The sequence below is a fragment of the Macaca mulatta genome, chromosome 1, assembly GCF_049350105.2.
Source record: "Macaca mulatta isolate MMU2019108-1 chromosome 1, T2T-MMU8v2.0, whole genome shotgun sequence".
Taxonomy (NCBI): domain Eukaryota; kingdom Metazoa; phylum Chordata; class Mammalia; order Primates; family Cercopithecidae; genus Macaca; species Macaca mulatta.
Genome location: NC_133406.1, coordinates 82,078,359 through 82,093,879, shown reverse-complemented (window position 1 = coordinate 82,093,879; position 15,521 = coordinate 82,078,359). Strand labels below are relative to the sequence as shown.

Sequence of the window (15,521 nt, the reverse complement as noted above, 5' to 3'; positions counted from 1 at the left end):
TGTCTCTTTCTATAAAAATTGGGCCTTGTGTGTTTTTTTTTTGAAATCTTGTTACAAAAGAGTGTTCAAACTCAATATAATTCTACACAATAATATAATCCTAGAGAAATGGGCTTCAGGTGAATTAAAGGTGCAGACAAGCAAGAACAAATACAAATTCGTTTAAATTGATGATGTAGTGTATTATTTTTATTCTTTCATTAAATACCTAAAATACTAAAAATTTTAAACTACTGTTGAGTAAGATGATTGGTAATAAATTAACTTATAAAATAATTCTGTAGTAAAATTTAAAAATAAAAACAGAAGTTAAAATAGTTAAACGTATATTCAAAGGGATTGGAAATTTTTCATTAACTAAAGTGTCCTCAACTGGTGTGTTTGGGGCTTTAAAAAAAAATACCCAAGTACATTTTATTGAGCAGTTCTTCATAAATTTTTGCTTCTGACTGAATGAGCTAAAATAAAGACAGTAAGATGGCCAAAGTAAGAATTAAGGTTGCTTTCCCATTGGGCAAGTTAGCACTACTTGTGTGTTGACAATAAAGAGCTTGCCTGTGGACTGTTTTAAAATGTGTGTGATTTCTTGGAGGTTGTTTAAACTTCACCCAAATTATATCTGTAATTTAGTGGTAAAAAATTTAATAGGCTTACTTCCTATTTTTTTCTTATTTATAGTAATTTGAGAGTTCTGTATTGGATGTCAGTTATGACTGTCGCATTAGAAACCTTCATTAGAGGCAACATGTAAACTGAAGAAAGATAGTTATAGATAATAAGGAGGAATCCTTTCTTTTTACAGTCTGTTGAGTCTGTAGAACATTCTAGGATCTAATAAAAAAATGGAGATTAAATCTCTGGCTGAGTCTCATGCCATCAAACTGTTTAGGTATTTATACAAAGAAAGGGGTTCCAACTTTTATCTCACTTTAAGCATTGATGAATCAATTGCTTTTAAAGATTCATTTCAGCATTTTTTGAAGTTGCTTTTCATCTCTCTAAATTTACTTTTAATTTTACTTTACTTTTGTTTAAATTTACTTTTCTCGTCCGTCGCATCTCCAGAAGAGAATCTAATATAAGCTTAAATTTGTAATAATATCTTAGGAGACAACTATTAGGGTTTCTTTAAACATAATTATTTTAATTGTATACCCAGGCACATTGATGGCTTAGTCTAGACTAAAATTGTACTTTATTTTTTAAGCGTGAATGTTTTCATTGACCCAATCCACTCTCCCTACAGCCTACTCCCTTTGTTTTGTTGTTGTTGTTGTTGTTGTTGTTGTTTGTTTGAGACAGAGTCTCGCTCTGTCGCCCAGGCTGGGGTGCATTGGCGTGATCTCGGCTCACAGCAACCTCCGCCTCCCAGGTTCAAGTGATTCTTCTGCCTCAGCCTCCAAAACAGTTGGGACTACAGGCGCATGCCACCATGCCCAGCTAATTTTTGTATTTTTAGTACAGACAGGGTTTCACCATATTGGCCAAGCTGGTCTCGAACTCCTGACCTTGTGATCCGCCTGCCTCAGCCTCCCAAAGTGCTGGGATTACAGGTGTGAGCCACCGCACCCAGCCGTTTAAATGGTTTCCAGTTAAATGGTACTGGGAATGGCAGAAGTTGCTCTCATGAACCTTTTTTTTTTTTTTTTTTTTTTTTTTGAGACTGAGTTTCCCTCTTATTGGCCATACTGGAGTGCAATGGCGTGATCTCACCTCACCGCAACCTCTCCCTCCCGGGTTCAAGAGATTCTCCAGCCTCAGCCTCCCAGGTAGCTGGAATTACAGGTGTCCATCACCACGCCCGGCTAATTTTTTTTGTATTTTTAGTAGAGACGGGGTTTCACCGTGTTGGCCAGGCTGGTCTCGAACTCCTGACCTCAGGTGATCCACCCGCCTCAGCATCACAGAGTGCTGGGATTACAGGCGTGAGCCACCGTGCCTGGCCAAATCAGCATTTTTTAGTTTGGATTCAAGTATACTTAGCCATTTCTGGGCAATTTGGATGGGTATACGAGACCAATAATAGAAAACTTTTTTTATGTCTAGAAATATTTGGTTATTTTTTAATGTAATGGAAATATGCTTAACAAAAATTGGCATCTATAATTAACTAGTATATTTTAAAGTCAAATAGGAGTTTTGAGAGCCAAGTTTAAATATAATTTGTTTCCCCTTTTCTCTGAGAAATCATGATTTAATTGATAAGATTTGGTTATAACCTTACTCCAGAGTTAGAATCACTACTGAATTAGCTAGGAGGCCACCCTTGAGAACCAAACTTTCTGAATATCATAATTTCTGGGTTTTTCTTTCATGTTGAGTTCAGTTTAATCATATGGGAGCAAAGGAAGGGATAAAGCAATTCAGTATTGGGTGGACTAGGGTAGCAACCGCAGAATTTACAGTGTGAAACTATCATTCAAGCTATCCTAGTCACTTAACAATTTCAAATTTATTAGATATTAAAATGGAGAAGGAGATCTTGCTGGGCCCAGAGATGGTGAAAAATCATTAGAGATCACAAATAATCTCTTAAGAGGTCTAGTTGGGAGCTGCGGAGAGCTAAAGGAGAGTGTATTTTCCTAATATTTTTCTATCTTTATTTCTTCAAGATTTGTTTTAAACATAAACATTAGTGGAGCCCTGTCCCCATCTCAGCAAGCTTTAATTTTGTCTGATTTTTACAGTGTTTTCAGTATTTAGCATTATTTATTAATTATAGGGTTTTTGCTTTCTTGAGGTTATATTTACATTTTTGTGCTTTAAATTTTGGGAGGTAAAATACAGTTTTACTCCCCACCCTTATCATATGTGTCAAATACTTCAACTGATTTTTTGGAGAATAAACATTTTCTCTCAAATCTCTAGCTGTGCTTGGCCAGCAGCATGTTAGTTGCCATGCACAATACCAGGATTTGATATCTGTTTGAGAATATTCTTGGTCTTGATCTGGATAAAATGACTCATAGAGAAATGCTCTTGTGCTACTTTTATAGCATTCTCTGTATATACAGAAATATGTGTTTATATTGGCTTCTCAGAGTTTTAGTCAGCCTTTCTCTGCTCTCTTGCCCCACCTCTGCCCCATAGAAAGAGAGTAACATGTTGTATCAAGATCTTGGTGGGAAAATAAGGGGGAAACAGCACTTTGGGCACTGTCCCTACACACATTGGAATGGGGGAGGGATGGGCATAGGAACCTAATGATTAATACCAAAAAATATATAAATATTAAGTAAATAAAAAACTTGCCCTGAAATTTTTTTTTAAGTCCCTCAATTCCCAATTACTAAGAAAATTTAGTGAAGAAATTATGTCACATGCTCTGGCCAGTTCCATGTGGCATTTAAATGAAAAAGTTCTGCAACTGAATATGATTTTCAAGTTTGAATTTTAAAAATACCACAAAATGGAATGAAACTTTTTTTTGGGGGCACAGAGTTTTGCTTTCGTTGCCCAGGCTAGAGCACAGTGGCACAATCTCGGCTCACTGCAACCTCCGCCTTCCGGTTTCAAGCAATTCTCCTGCCTCAGCCTCCCAGCAAGCTGGGATTACAGGCGCCCGCCACCACACCCAGCTAATTTTTTTGTATTTTTTTTTTTTTTTTTAGTAGAGACGGGGTTTCACCATGTTTGTCAGGCTGGTCTCGAACTGCTGACCTCGTGATACATCCGCCTCGGCCTCCCCAAGTGCTGGGATTACAGGCGTGAGCCACCACGCCCAGTGGAATGAAACTTTTAACATTATATTGACAAATGAAAATATATGAGGTCTTCATTTCATAGTTGCATTTTTTCCAGAAGCTAAAATGGTGCAAATATCCAGAATAACTTCAAATATAACATTTTTTTATTTTTAGTTTTTTTTTTTTTTTTTTTTCTGCATTGTTTAGTTTTTGCTTTCTGTGACCAGATGAATGTCAAAGTTTTTTCATTTAACATAGGTTAACTTCAGGCTATATGTGTAGTAATGTACTTTTCAGGGCATCTTGGTAATTAATGTATTTCTGAAACATTCATTTGTCATTCTAAATTTATATGTAAAATTTGGTAAGTGTAATTTTCCTAGAGTTACAGGAGCGTCTTGGTTTGAATTTTTTTCTGTTCTTTAGCCATATATTTAAGATGAGCTTTGTATCAAGCATAAGCAATGTATTTTATAAAGGATGTATTGAAATACATGCCTAACTTATATGAGAGGGTTTATTATTGCTTGCTTTCTCTAGAAACCACTTTTACAAGCTTATAATTTATATCTCTCTTCCAAATACTCCTTGATAGAAAATCTTGTAGAGCAGTTTATTACACTGTTAATTCTACAAATAAATGGTAATTTCTCCATAGCATTTCGTGACAGCAGTGTAGTTTTTTATGGTTTTAAAGTAAGCATTTTGGGCCAGGTGCAGTGGCTCATGCCTGTAATCCCAGCACTTTGGGAGGCCAAGGTGGGCAGATCACTTGAGGTCAGGAGTTCGAGACCAGCCTGGCCAACATGACGAAACCCTGTCTCTACTGAAAATATAAAAATTAGCTGGGTGCGGTGGCGGGTGCCTATAATCCCAGCTACTTGGGAGGCTGAGGCAGGAGAACCATGTGAACCCAGGAGACAGAGGTTACAGTAAGCCGAGATGGCACCAGTGCACTCCAGCCTGGACCACAGTGAGACTCTGTCTCAGAAAAAAAAAAAAGCATCTTACAAACAAGAAAAATTGTACTTTAAGTTTTAATTTTAAGTGGGCTTGAGATCTTTACCACTGTATTCCTTGGAGTCTCTGAATATAACTAACATTCTCTACCTACGACTTTTCTGTTTACATCAATTGACTTGCTCAAGCTCCACAAGTACCAAATAATGATGAAAGGGTCCCTCCAAGCTGTGGTCCTTAATTAGGTTTAAGGTTTAAAAGAAGTTTTGAAATGATATTTATAAACATCCCTTTTCTCTTGTAAAAAACTGCTAAGATTGTGACCAAGTTAAAAGTAAAATAATAAAGTAGCATTTAAAAGTATTAAAGTCAAAAACGCGGTTCAGGAAAAAAACTAAATGTGAAAGTGTCTCACAATAAAGCTAGAAAATGGTTATTGGTTTAGGGGAGAAAAGAGCTAATAATAATTTCCTGTTCTTCATTTTTAAATGCATTAGTGGGCCGGGCACGGTGGCTCAAGCCTGTAATCCCAGCACTTTGGGAGGCCGAGACGGGCGGATCACGAGGTCAGGAAATCGAGACCATCCTGGCTAACACGGTGAAACCCCGTCTCTACTAAAAAAAATACAAAAAACTAGCCGGGCGAGGTGGCGGGCGCCTGTAGTCCCAGCTACTCGGGAGGCTGAGGCGGGAGAATGGCGTGAACCCAGGAGGCGGAGCTTGCAGTGAGCTGAGATCCGGCCACTGCACTCCAGCCTGGGCGACAGAGCGAGACTCCGTCTCAAAAAAAAAAAACAAAAAAACAATAAATGCATTAGTGATCAGATTGTCAGAAATACACAAGTACTAATAAAGAATCTTTTTAAAAACCTTTAAGTTCAACCATCTAATGTAGACATCCCTTAATAGCTGCCTAGAAGAGAGTGAGTGCATCAAGCTTGTGCTTGGCCACATTAGTCATAGGAATCTCAATACTTTGCATACCAACTTGTAGTCCATTTGTTGGACAGCTCTTAACCTTTGATAAGCCAAAATAAGACACTTTTCTGCTTCTCCTGGGTGTTTGTAGTTCTGCTTTCTGGTCTACTTAGTCCCTCTTTCACATTGTGACTTAAATAGTTCATTTACTGTTTTTTCTCTAATCTTCTCAAAACTTGTTGCATAAAACACCCCAATGCCCTAGTTATAAAGTCATACTTTTTAAAAAGCGAATTTCAAGTACTTGGAATAGTTCTAATTTTTTATACAAGAACTAAAATTCTAGGATATTGCTTTGAGAGGAGAATTCATTTTTTCCAAGGCTGATACTTCGGTCACTAATGATCTAGTCTGATTTGAGATTATTTGTTCAAAGCAGAGTTTTAGTAAGATGTGGAATTGAGCAAAGTCGCATTTAATCTACTGTGGCTCTACTAAACTATTTTGAGTCATCTTGAAGCTTTATAAAAAGTTATTTCAAAGGGCATAGTAGAATGGTTTCTACTGTTCTGTTTAGGCACAAACATTTTCTGAAACTTCCATCAACTTTTTTCCCCTGACTGCTGCTTTCTGTCATGTCAGAGGATGAAGTTTTTGCTGCTGCAGCAGAAGTACCTAGAATACCTGGAGGATGGCAAAGTCCTGGAGGCACTGCAAGTTCTACGCTGTGAATTGACGCCGCTGAAATACAATACAGAGCGCATTCATGTTCTTAGTGGGTAAGGAAACTGAGTTCTTGAACTCAGGTTAATGGAGGGCCAAAGTTATATTTATTTAACATTTTTCCAAAATATAAATACTTGATTATTGCTAAATTCTTAGATATTTATCTAGGTAAACTCACTCCTGTGTGGATGAACTATTTTGGTCATCCTAGAAAACTTCAGATTAGGGTAGAGATATATTTAAGTGGGTGAAAGGGAGAAGAAAATATGTATTGCCTGTGAAATGCTATTTTAAAATCTTCTATGAAAACCCAATTACATTCCAAGGGCAGCTCTTGTAGTTAAAAACAAAATAAAAATCTTATGATATGGATCATGGTAAACAACGACATTTCCAGTATTGGTGCACACTAACTTTTTAAGTGAATACTTGTCATGTGCCAGGCCCTTGCTAAGCTTTTCACATAAACAACCTCATTTAATCCTCACATCAACATCAGTCCTTTTTTGGGGTATGAAGGGTAGAGACAGGGTCTCACTATGTTGTCCAGTGTGGTCTCAAACTCCTGTGATCTTCCCACAGTGCATGAGTCACTGTACCTGGCCACATTAATCCTTATAATGTTAGATTACCCAAAGGTTTGATCCTGGGCCTCCTTTTTATTCTCTATCTACATACTCTTTTTAGGTAATCTCATTCTATACCATGCCTTCACGTACTGTCTGTATACCGGTGACTCTTAAATTTACTTTCTTATCTGAAGTCCCAATGTGTATATCTAGTGGCATACCTGACATTCTCCACTTGGATGTTTAATAGATGTCTCAGTTTTATGAGGCTGGAGTGCAGTGGCACAATCATAGATCACTGCTGCCTCCAGTTTCTGGACTCAAGCCATCCTCCTGCCTCACCCTCCTAAGTAGGTAGGATTTCAGGCATGCACCACCACGTGTGGCTAATTTTTTCATATTTTGTAGAGACAGGTCTCGCTATGTTGCCCAGGCTGGCCTTGAACTCCTCCTAACCTTAAGCGATCCACCTACTTCAGCCTCCCAAGGTGCTGGGATTAAAAGGCATGAGCCACCGCACCCAGCCTCAAAACAAAATTCTGGATTCACCCCTTCATGATAAATACACTCAACAAACTAGGAATAGAAAGGAACTTCCTTGACCGAATAAAGGGCATTAATGAAAATTCACAGTGCTGGCAATGAAAGACTGAAACCTCTCTCCTTGTGATCAAGAATAGGACAATGATGTCTCCTCTTGCTATGTCTGTTCAACATTGTATTGGAGGTTCTAGCCAGGGAAATTAGTCAAGAAAAAGGAATAAAAGGTTGAAAAGGAAAAAGTAAAACTATCTCCATTCAAAGATGTCATGATTTTATATAAAGAAAATTTAAGGAATCCACTAAAAAAACTCTTAGAACTAATAGGCAAGTTCAGCAAGGTTGTAGGACACAAGATCAATACACAAGAATAATGGTATTTCTAAAATCTAACAATGAATAATTTAAAAAATTGAATTAAGAAAACAGTGTTATTTACACTAGTATAAAAAAGAATAATTCAGGAATAAATTTAACCCCTACAGACCTGTGCCACTTCTAGCATATCGCAAGATCTTCAACCCAGTTGCTGAAGGGAAAAACTTAAGCCTCATACTGCTTTTTCATCTTTTAACTTTGACATGTATGGCCTAATTCTGAAACATCTCAAATTTTCATTTCTCTGAATCTCCACAGTTTCTAGCCTAGTTAAGCCATGGACATCTCTGCTAGAATATTATAGTAGCTTCCCACCTAGTTACATTGTCTTCACTCTTAATTTTTTTCTTTTCTTTTTTTTTTTTGAGACAGAGTTTCACTGTTGTCGCCCAGGCTGGAGTGCAATGGTACAATCTCAGCTCACTGCAACCTTCACCTCCCGGGTTCAAGTGATTCTTCAACCTTGCCTCCTGAGTAGCTGGGATTGTAGGCATGTGCCACCACACCCAGCTAATTTTGTATTTTTAGTAGAGATGGGGTCTCACCATGTTGGCCAGGCTGGTCTCGAACTTCTGACCTCAGGTGATCCACCTGCTTCAGCCTTCCAAAGTGCTGGGATTATAGGTGTGAGCCACTGTACCCGGCTTCACTCTTAATTTCTTAACAATGCGTATTTCACATGGCAGCCAGACAAATAAGCAAAACCATAAATGAAGTCTTCACTCCCTTACCACTGGCTCTCCAGCAGTCTTAAAACCCAAAATCTCTGTGCAAGGCCACAAAAACCCTGATCCTTTTCTGCCATCATTTTCTTTTTTCATTACTGTATAGTGACACTCGTGCTCTTTCTGTTCCTTAACTTGTCACCCCATAAGGCATTTGCACTGCTTGTCCTCTCCATCTGAAATGTATGTTCCCCAGTCTTTGCATAGCTGGGTACTCCTTGTTTAGTTCCCAACCCGAGCATCATCATCTCCCAAGATTACCCACTGGGTGTTCTCATCACATTACTCTGTTTTTAATTTTTTTCTTTATAGCATATTTCACTGTATGATACGGCTCCAGCATCAAGAATAAATATGTGACACATGAGTTTGTAAATACAAAATGATGGACAAAAGAATGGGCCCAAGATAAGGGCCCATTCCTTGCATGTAGGGAAACTGAGCCTCAAAGAAGTTAAGTAGCCAGCACAATATAAAGCTAATAATTCAGAAAGCAGTTCTCAAAGCCTGGTTTGACTGATTCCAAAGTCATTGGTCTTACCCACTATCACATCTTGTAACAGTAAATTCTACAGGTTTTTTGTTTGTTGTTTGAGATGGAGTCTGGCTATGTTGCTTAGACTGGTCTTGAACTCATGCCCAAGCAGTCCTTCCACCTTGGCTTCCCAAAGTGCTAGGTTTACAGGCATGAGCCACCACACGTGGCCTGCTAGATGTTTTGATATGGTAGCTGACAAATTATCTTGTTCTGATTACCTTTTTTTTTTTTTTTTTTTTTGAGACAGAGTCTCATTCCATTACCCAGGCTGGAGTGCAGTGGCACAATCTTGGCTCACTGCAGCCTCCACCTCCCTGGTTCAAGCAATTCTGCCTCAGCCTCCCAAGTAGCTGTGATTACAGGTGTGTGCCACCATGCCCAGCTAATATTTTTTTTTGTATTTTTAGTAGAGATGGCATTTCACCGTGTTGGCAAGGCTAGTCTCGGACTCCTGACCTCAGGTTATCGCCTGCCTCACCTCCCAAAGTGCTGGGATTACAGGCGTGCTGATTACATTTTTAATGCAGTATCTGAGTTCTTTGTCATCAGAATATCATTCACATGATTTTTTTCCTGCTCTTGTGTCAGAACATATAATTTAGTCACATGGGTTTTATTCTCACGCAAACCCTGAGTTTTTTACCTAAGGAAATGGTTCGAAGGTGGCAAGATGTAGAGCTGGGATCAGAACCCAGAGTTTCTCCTCCTCAGTCCAATGTCCTTTTAGTTATACCATGTGACTTTCTGTAAACAGAAATTCATTTGAAACTTTTAATGTGTATTTTCACAAGGACATAGAAGCAATTGTAAGTCATTTTTTAAAAATTTTAAAAATAAACATTTTAAAATAATTATTGATAATAAACTTTGCCCAAAAGAAGTTATTTTAGAAACAAAATATTCACAACAGCATAATTACTTACATTATTAAGTTTTTTTGATCAGCTAAAGCACTATTTATGTAGTAAATAACGAGAAGTAGTTCTGCTGTTTGGGAAGAGACTATTAAATCATTTAGATTCTAAACGAAATATGCTTTATGCAGTTGAGAAAGGGAGGGAGTGACACTAATGTTAACTGAGAGGTATAGCAGGTAGTAGACTAAGTACTTAATATGCTTCATCTTCAAAAATCCTCATTACCCTATTTAATATTCTTTTTACAAGTGAGAAGAGATTTGTCTGGCAGAGCATGAGACAAAATAGCAGGAGAGTTACTTGCCAGGTCTAATCTCCATGTTTGAATAATACCTTCACTACTTTTACTTTCAAAGCGCATTCTTCTGGGAAGAGCCAAAACCAGGTCAGGGTCACACTCCCAGCAGGGGGCCCTCATGTATTCTCCAGAATGTATGAACTTTAGCTTTTATTCCACCTTCTGTACATACAGTGAGCAATAAAACAGTTCCCCAGTTTTGTGCTCTGGGTTCTCAATATCTTTCACAAGATGACACAAGAATGATTATCCAGTTATACTATTTGTTGAATGATGTTTATTATAAAGTCTTGAAGGTATGTTCTTTGGGTTTTATTTTACTCTTCAGAAGTAGTTAAGTTAGCCTAGTGCTTAAGAGCAAGTTCTACAGCTAGAATGCCTGAGTTTATATTCCCGCTTTGCCTCTTAACCCTAGGTCAGTTACTTAAGCTTTCTGTGCCTTGGTTTCCTCATTTATAAAAATAGAATAATAATAGTGCTTACAGGGTTGTTATAAACATTAAAGGAAGTAATATGTGTTGAGTGCTATAACAGAACCTGCACAATAAGAGCCATATATATAATATATAACAATAGCATAAGAATATGTTCTGTTAGTAGGTAATATATATTTAGGTGTTGTTACTTACATTTTAGTAATTATATGCAGGTGCCAGATTATATTAATGAATTGAGTCCACTGTAGAAATTTCTTGATATGTATTAGTAAGAAGCAGATAGCCAGATGGTCAATACTTTTCAATTATATTTATTTCAAAGAAATGGGTTTGATATTGGTTGCTTTCTCTGTTGTATTTTTAGGTATCTGATGTGTAGTCATGCAGAAGACCTACGTGCAAAAGCAGAATGGGAAGGCAAAGGGACAGCTTCCCGATCTAAACTATTGGACAAACTTCAGAGTAAGAGTCTTAATTTTTTATGTCTCTGTGTTTTCTCTTAGATTATGAATGGATACAGTGATCAATTAGGAAGACATATCTAGACATACTTTTATTGAGTGGTTAGAAGAGGGAGAATCCATTTTTTCAGACTCTGTCATGGAGTCTAAGAAGCTAACCTCAGGAGTCAGTGAAAGGGCACTGGTCCCAGAGCAGCCCTTCTTTCATTTGTATTATGTGGTGATGCCCCCCCCCTTAAGATTTTGTTTGGGGGAAAAGTGCTGTGTTTAGAGAAAAAAATATGTAAACCACAGTTTTAAGTCACAAGTGCTTTAAAGATTTTGATTTCAACAGTAAGGCCCAGGTTTCTTTAGGTAAATTGTTTCATTCTTCCCCAACCATGTTATGTTTATTCTAGATTGTAATGCGGGTTTCATTTTTCCTGTATTTATATGTAAAAGATGTTGTTCTCTCTGAAAATTATATGATTCTATAATTTTGATGTTGAGATGACAGTGACGATCCTAAGAATCACAAAGCCATGCATTTGGGGAGGTATAAGGCATTCAAGGACTGCAATAGGTTAATACTGATATCAAAACACCAGTTACTGCCTGAATTCACACAGTATCTTTGACATTCGGAGTAATTTGTACTTGATCTTAGCCAAAAGGCCAAAAAGCGATTTTTAGAGCAGTTTGAGGGGAACTAGAGCTTGACCTGTTGCAGCATTTTCCAAAATTTTGCTCTTTGTTAAGTGGAGATTTTACTTATACCTGGTCTCCTTCTGGTACATGATAATTATCTGATACTCTTTTCATTGTTGTCTTCTTTTTCTTCATTTTGTTGTTGTTATTCCCCGCTTACCTCTCCCTGCCCCTAGAAAGTCCACATACAAAATAAACCCCTCCCACCCAAGTATATCCAATTCTATGAGCAACATAACTATTGCTGCTGACAAATATTGGTAAAGCTTACATATCACATAACCCAGAACTTCTCTATTTAAGGAGTAGATACTATTGGGGTAGGAACAAGTACAGCAGAAGATGAGCAAATGTCTTAAATAAAAGTTTACAGTTTATTATTATTTCTCTTTTTTAAAATATCTTCTATTAAAGCGTATTTACCACCATCAGTGATGCTTCCCCCACGGCGTTTACAGACTCTCCTGCGGCAGGCGGTGGAACTACAAAGGGATCGGTGCCTATATCACAATACCAAACTTGATAATAATCTAGATTCTGTGTCTCTGCTTATAGATCATGTTTGTAGTAGGTAAGAGGAAAACTTCTTATATTCTGAAATAGGCTAACATTTTACAAACTCAATGTGAACTTATTTTAGTTTTCTTTTTTAGAGTCTTATCCTGTAGCTATATAACAATTCATGTCTGATTTAACATTTGTTCACAAGTAAAGCTAGAACTATGAAAATTGAAAATTATGAGAAATTTCTGTATGTTTATATAGTAACCATACCTTGAGAACTGAAGTTGGGAAGCCAGTTTTTCATTATAGGTTTGGTTACTCGTTTTCTGTGTCTGACAGTTTAACTATGTCCCAAATTATTTACTGCACATAAAGATCATGGTAATACTTTTTTCTTAATGAAAGTTCTGCTTTTTAGTAGAAGATGGACTCTAAAAATGGTTAAAACAACAGCTATTATTAACTTATAGTTTTGGTTTTTTTACTGTGTCTACCCGTGTCCATAATTTAACTTGTAAGAATTCAGGCTTCTCTTTTGAAATTAGGAGTATTTTGAATAAAAATATACCTACTATTTTAATGGTCTCTAAAATTAAAGTATAGCTTTATTTTGTTCTTGATGTTTTTATTGGTTTCTTTTTTAGACACAGTCTCTCTCTCTTGGCCCAGGATAGAGTGCAGTGGCAAGATCATAGGCCACTGTATAGCCTTAGGCTCAAGTAATCCACTCACCTCAGCCTTCTGAGTAGCTAGGACTATATAGGCATGTGCTACCATGCCTGGCTAATTCTTAAATTTTTTTGTAGAAATGGGGTCTCTTGCCCCTACTGGTCTTAAACTTCTGGCCTCAAGCAATCAATACGTCTGCCTTGGCCTCCCAAAGCACTGGGATTACAGGCATGAGCCTCCATGCTGGGCCTAAAGCATAGCTTTAATTTTAAGATATCAAATAACAAATTGTGAAATATTTCAGACTTCAAGAATGAAATAATTTGGATCTGATGAACCAAACAGAATAGAGAATAGCTGCAGTGCATGTGCTCAGTTGCTTTTACCAGTGATATCAAAGAACTAATGAAAATAATATAAATAAGAACAAAAGCATATTAAGTGTGAGGGCTTTGGAATAACGAGGAACTTCTGAATAACCATAAAAATTGTCTATATATGCATATTTCTACTGTGATTTAAAATAATTTTTTACATATGTATAAACCACTTTTGTAACCATTGAGTTTTTACCTCACTGTCCCTACTTGAAATACAGAAATAATAATTGTTTGAGATATTGGCCTTAAATTCCTTAAAAGGGCTATTTAATCTTAAAGTATTAAATTATTACTTGGTACCTATCTTAAATGTTCTACAAGAAAGTGATTAGAAATTTTTTCCCCTGTCCCTTTTAAAATCTTTAATAATGGTCATTGACCTGCTTCTGAGGATTTTAAAATCTTTTTGTATAAAATTGAATAGAGGTAGGAAGAGATAATAGATTAAAAGGCTATATAGTTTCATGGTTCATAGCTCCATTAGCAGATTTGATAACAGTGTTAAAATTAAGACGCTTGTGAACCCAAATCTTTTTTTGGTTCATAAATTTAAATATTTTGAAAGGTGGTGACTAGACATAATGGTTCAAGAGGTATCAGTAAGTTAGGAGCTTGCCCTCCTGTTTCGAAACTGAAATCTATGGGAACATGACCAAAGTGTTTTAACAAGTACATCAGCACCTATGAAACTAAATGATGAAAAATACTTAATCTAAGTTTTTCCAACCTTCAGATCAGGGACCAAGCTCTCATAAGCCTGTGTAGAAAAGCAGTCCAGAGTTTTACATAGGAATGAAAGCATCCTTTTTCTTCTGAAATAACCATTGATTAGAAGGTCTTCTCTGTAATCTTAAAATGAAACCTTCACTCTGTGCTCCTAGTTACCTCTCTTTCTCTCTCCCCCTCCACTTTAGAGCTAACTTCTTGAAATCATTACCTACTACACATTCGCAATGCCTGTGTTCTTACTTTTCCTTCACTCTTCATATTTCTGTATTATTAGGACCTGTGGAGCTAACATAACACCAGAATTGTTGATGTTGGTGAGAATACCTCTTTTACATTCAGTGGATATTTTCCAGCCTGTATCTTCACCTTACTATAGCACTGTACTACTCTATTTTGAAACTTTTCCTTTGACCTCTAAAACATTTTAGATTCTTAGTTTAACTCCTGGCTACTCCTTAGGCTTTTCTTCTTTAACTGCCCCTTTAAGAAATACGTGTTCCAGGCTGGGCACGGTGGCTCACCCCTGTAATCCCAGCATTTTGGGAGGCCGAGTCGGGTGGATCATCAGGTCAGGAGATCGAGACCATCCTGGCTAACATGGTGAAACCCCATCTCTACTAATACAAAAAAATTAGCCAGACGTGGTGGCACACACCTGTAGTCCCAGCTACTCGGGAGGCCGAGGCAGGAGAATCGCTTGAACCTGGGAGGCGGAGGTTGCAGTGAGCAGAGATTGCGCCACTGCACTCCAGCCTAGGCGACAGAGCGAGACTCTGTCTCAAAAAAAAAAAAAAAAAGAAATATGTGTTCTAGAATTGTTTCTTCCCTCATCCTTAGGTTATACTTCGATGGTTCTAATGACAGCTAGATACAGGCCAGAGCTACAGAATTTATCTCCTGAGCCTTAGACCTTAATACCACAATTTGGGTTCTCAAGTACATTAAACACAGCATGTCCAAAACAGAACTTCCTTTCCCTCTCACCTATTTTTACAAAATCTACTTTTTCTTAAATTTCCTACCTCAGTGAAAAGCAGCCATCTACCCAGTTTTCCCAAACCAGAAAACTTGGAGTCAGCCTTAGTTTTTTACTGTAGAGATTTTAAAGCCACTAAGAATAATGTCACACATTACATTATATACACGGTCTTGAGAGTGAGTTGTGTCCTTTATTGCTAAACTGAGAAAATAGAACCTGAACTTACTTAGTTATTTTTAATTAAAAAAATTTTTAAAAATTTTATTCGACACATGATCTTGCCCTGTAGCCCAAGTTAGAGTGCAGTGGTGCAATTATAGTTCACGGTAGCCTTGAACTCCCATCTCAGCCTCCTGAGTAGCTGGGGCTTCAGGCGTGGACCGCCACACAGCTGATTTCAAAAAAATTGTTTGGCTTTGT

The 15,521-nt window shown here is 37.3% G+C and overlaps 1 protein-coding gene across 1 annotated transcript in view; it reads left to right on the top strand.

Annotated features, from left to right (window-relative positions):
- Positions 1 to 15,521, top strand: part of WDR26 (WD repeat domain 26) — a 49,426-nt gene that overhangs the window by 4,253 nt on the left and 29,652 nt on the right. Inside the window, 3 exon segments of the mRNA NM_001435963.1 lie at positions 6,207 to 6,343; positions 11,057 to 11,154; positions 12,255 to 12,411. Of these exon segments, the coding sequence (NP_001422892.1) occupies positions 6,207 to 6,343; positions 11,057 to 11,154; positions 12,255 to 12,411 (392 nt within the window).